The 2,087-nt window shown below is 35.8% G+C and overlaps 1 protein-coding gene across 1 annotated transcript in view; it reads right to left on the reverse strand.

The window, feature by feature from the left end:
- LOC104729988 (ethylene-responsive transcription factor ERF043-like) overlaps positions 1–934 on the reverse strand; it is a 1,644-nt gene extending 710 nt beyond the window's left edge. Inside the window, exon 1 of the mRNA XM_010449041.2 lies at positions 258–934. Coding sequence (XP_010447343.1) covers positions 258–604 — 347 coding nt within the window. The 5' untranslated portion in view covers positions 605–934. The remainder of the gene's footprint in view (positions 1–257) is intronic.

Raw genomic sequence — 2,087 nt, forward strand, 5'->3', positions numbered from 1 at the left:
ACGTAAAGTCATCTGTATCCGTACCGCTTAACCAAAGAGGCATGTACACTAACTCTTCCAACGAGTCAAAAACCACGAACTCGTTTGACTCGTTTAAACTCGTGGTGCCTAGACTCGGTAACTCAACGATCTCGTCAAGGTCGTCCGAGACTGCACTCTCCTCAATGCTCGTCACAGAGAACGACACCGTTTCGCTGCTCACACTACTACTACTACTCTCCGACCTCTTATTCGACGTCGTTTCCCCAGTACCCGACCTTTTGTTAGTCTCGGAACGAAGCGGCGTCGTATCGAAGTCCATGAAAGCGGCTTTGGTCGCCGCAGCTCTGACGTCACGAGGGCTGAGCGAAACGGGTTTGGGCAAAAAATCAGAGAGCTCAGGGAAATTGAGAATGGCGGAGGTTCCTTTGATGCTCATAGCCGCGACGTCGTGAGCGCGCATAGCCATCTCCGCCGTCGGAAAAGTCCCGAGCCAGATTCTCGATTTCTTCCTCGGCTCACGAATCTCCGATACCCATTTGCCCCAGCTCCTCATACGTACTCCACGATACACCGGTTGCTTACTACTCTCCTTCTTCTCCTTGTCGGAAGATGAATCCGCCATTGCTTATCTCAAAGGTTGGACCTTTTTTTGTTTTTTTGTTATGCCGTCCAAGTGTTCGACAAAATGTCAAAGAGACTGATTTCTTCTTCTTCTTTTTTTTTTTTTTTGCTATTTTAGTGCGAATTTGTATTTAGATTTGGGTTGTTGTAAAAAGAAAGAATTTAAGGCAAAAAAGAGTGAGACATTTTTTTTATTTTGGGGGTGTAATAAGAGTTTTTATAAAAAGATAGTTTTTGTTTCTATCATTGGTGAAAAAAAATTCGAGTTCTAGTTTTTGGAATGTTTCCAAAACTCTCTCTCAAATGATCTTAAATCAAATGAAGAAATATTAAGTTTTAACATCCAATTTATATAAACATACTCTCTCTCGTCGAATACGTGGTGGAATGAGAGGGACCATAGGTTACCTACGACTACGAGAGAGGTTGGTGTGTGTAAAAATTGTAATTTACGATTTTTCGTTTTAAAAAGTATATTTTCTTTTTCATTATAACGCGAAACACGATATATATGTTTTTCTTTTCTTATTACTCTTTTGCTTTTTTGTGATGTGACGATTTATACGAGTTCGTAGATTTTCTTTTCCTTTGCATTAAATTTGTTTTTTTACTTATTAAGAAGGACTCTCTGATCATCTTTATTAAAGTTGTAAGATGCAGCAGGACTGGAAGGAACCTACGGTATAGTACGTAGTCGTTCACCAGTTGTGTTGGATTTTATTGAACTCATTAGTAGAAAGAATTTGCTTTTAATATTTTCGTTATTACTCTTAAAATATTGTCTTTTTACCATTGAGGGGTTTTTGAGAAATTGTTTTGATGAATAGGAGTATTAGAGATTACTGTCCAAATAAAATAATGTACTGTTTTACAAGAAACATAATTAAAAAAAAAAAAAAATTTGGTCAAGTCGGCAACCCACGGACTAGGATGTACTAACTTCTAGCTATATATCAAGTACGTACTTTTATAAGAAGCATTAAATTGTGCCTTCTTGAACCGCTCAATTCGTTCCAAAAACCTTTAAATAGAGGAGACTCTTTTAAACTTCATTAACATTACCATAAGACCTACAGTAATCATTTATGATAACACGAACAATCTAAAGTCACATAGTGTAAGTTAAAATAGAGAAAACAGTACTCTTGGAGTATATTTTATCATAAATTCTGTTTACATAACCATAAAACGAAAATATTCTATTAAATCGGGATATTACATTACAACTTACAAGACGCAAGGAAAAATAAGACTAATGTGTCTAGTTTCCTTTGTAGTCTTATTTTTTAATGACTATATAAACACAAGTATAATATAAAAATTAGGGAATGATAGTATGAAAAGAATTACATACTTTGTGTCGGCTAGAGACGGATGATTCATATTTTAATTCTGTTAAATAAAATCACCCAAAGTGAGTGTTTTTGTCATGCAAAATATATACCATGCATCATTGCAATGGATCTAATCAAAGATTATATTAT

This window comes from Camelina sativa, chromosome 12 (genome assembly GCF_000633955.1).
Source record: "Camelina sativa cultivar DH55 chromosome 12, Cs, whole genome shotgun sequence".
Taxonomy (NCBI): Eukaryota; Viridiplantae; Streptophyta; class Magnoliopsida; order Brassicales; family Brassicaceae; genus Camelina; species Camelina sativa.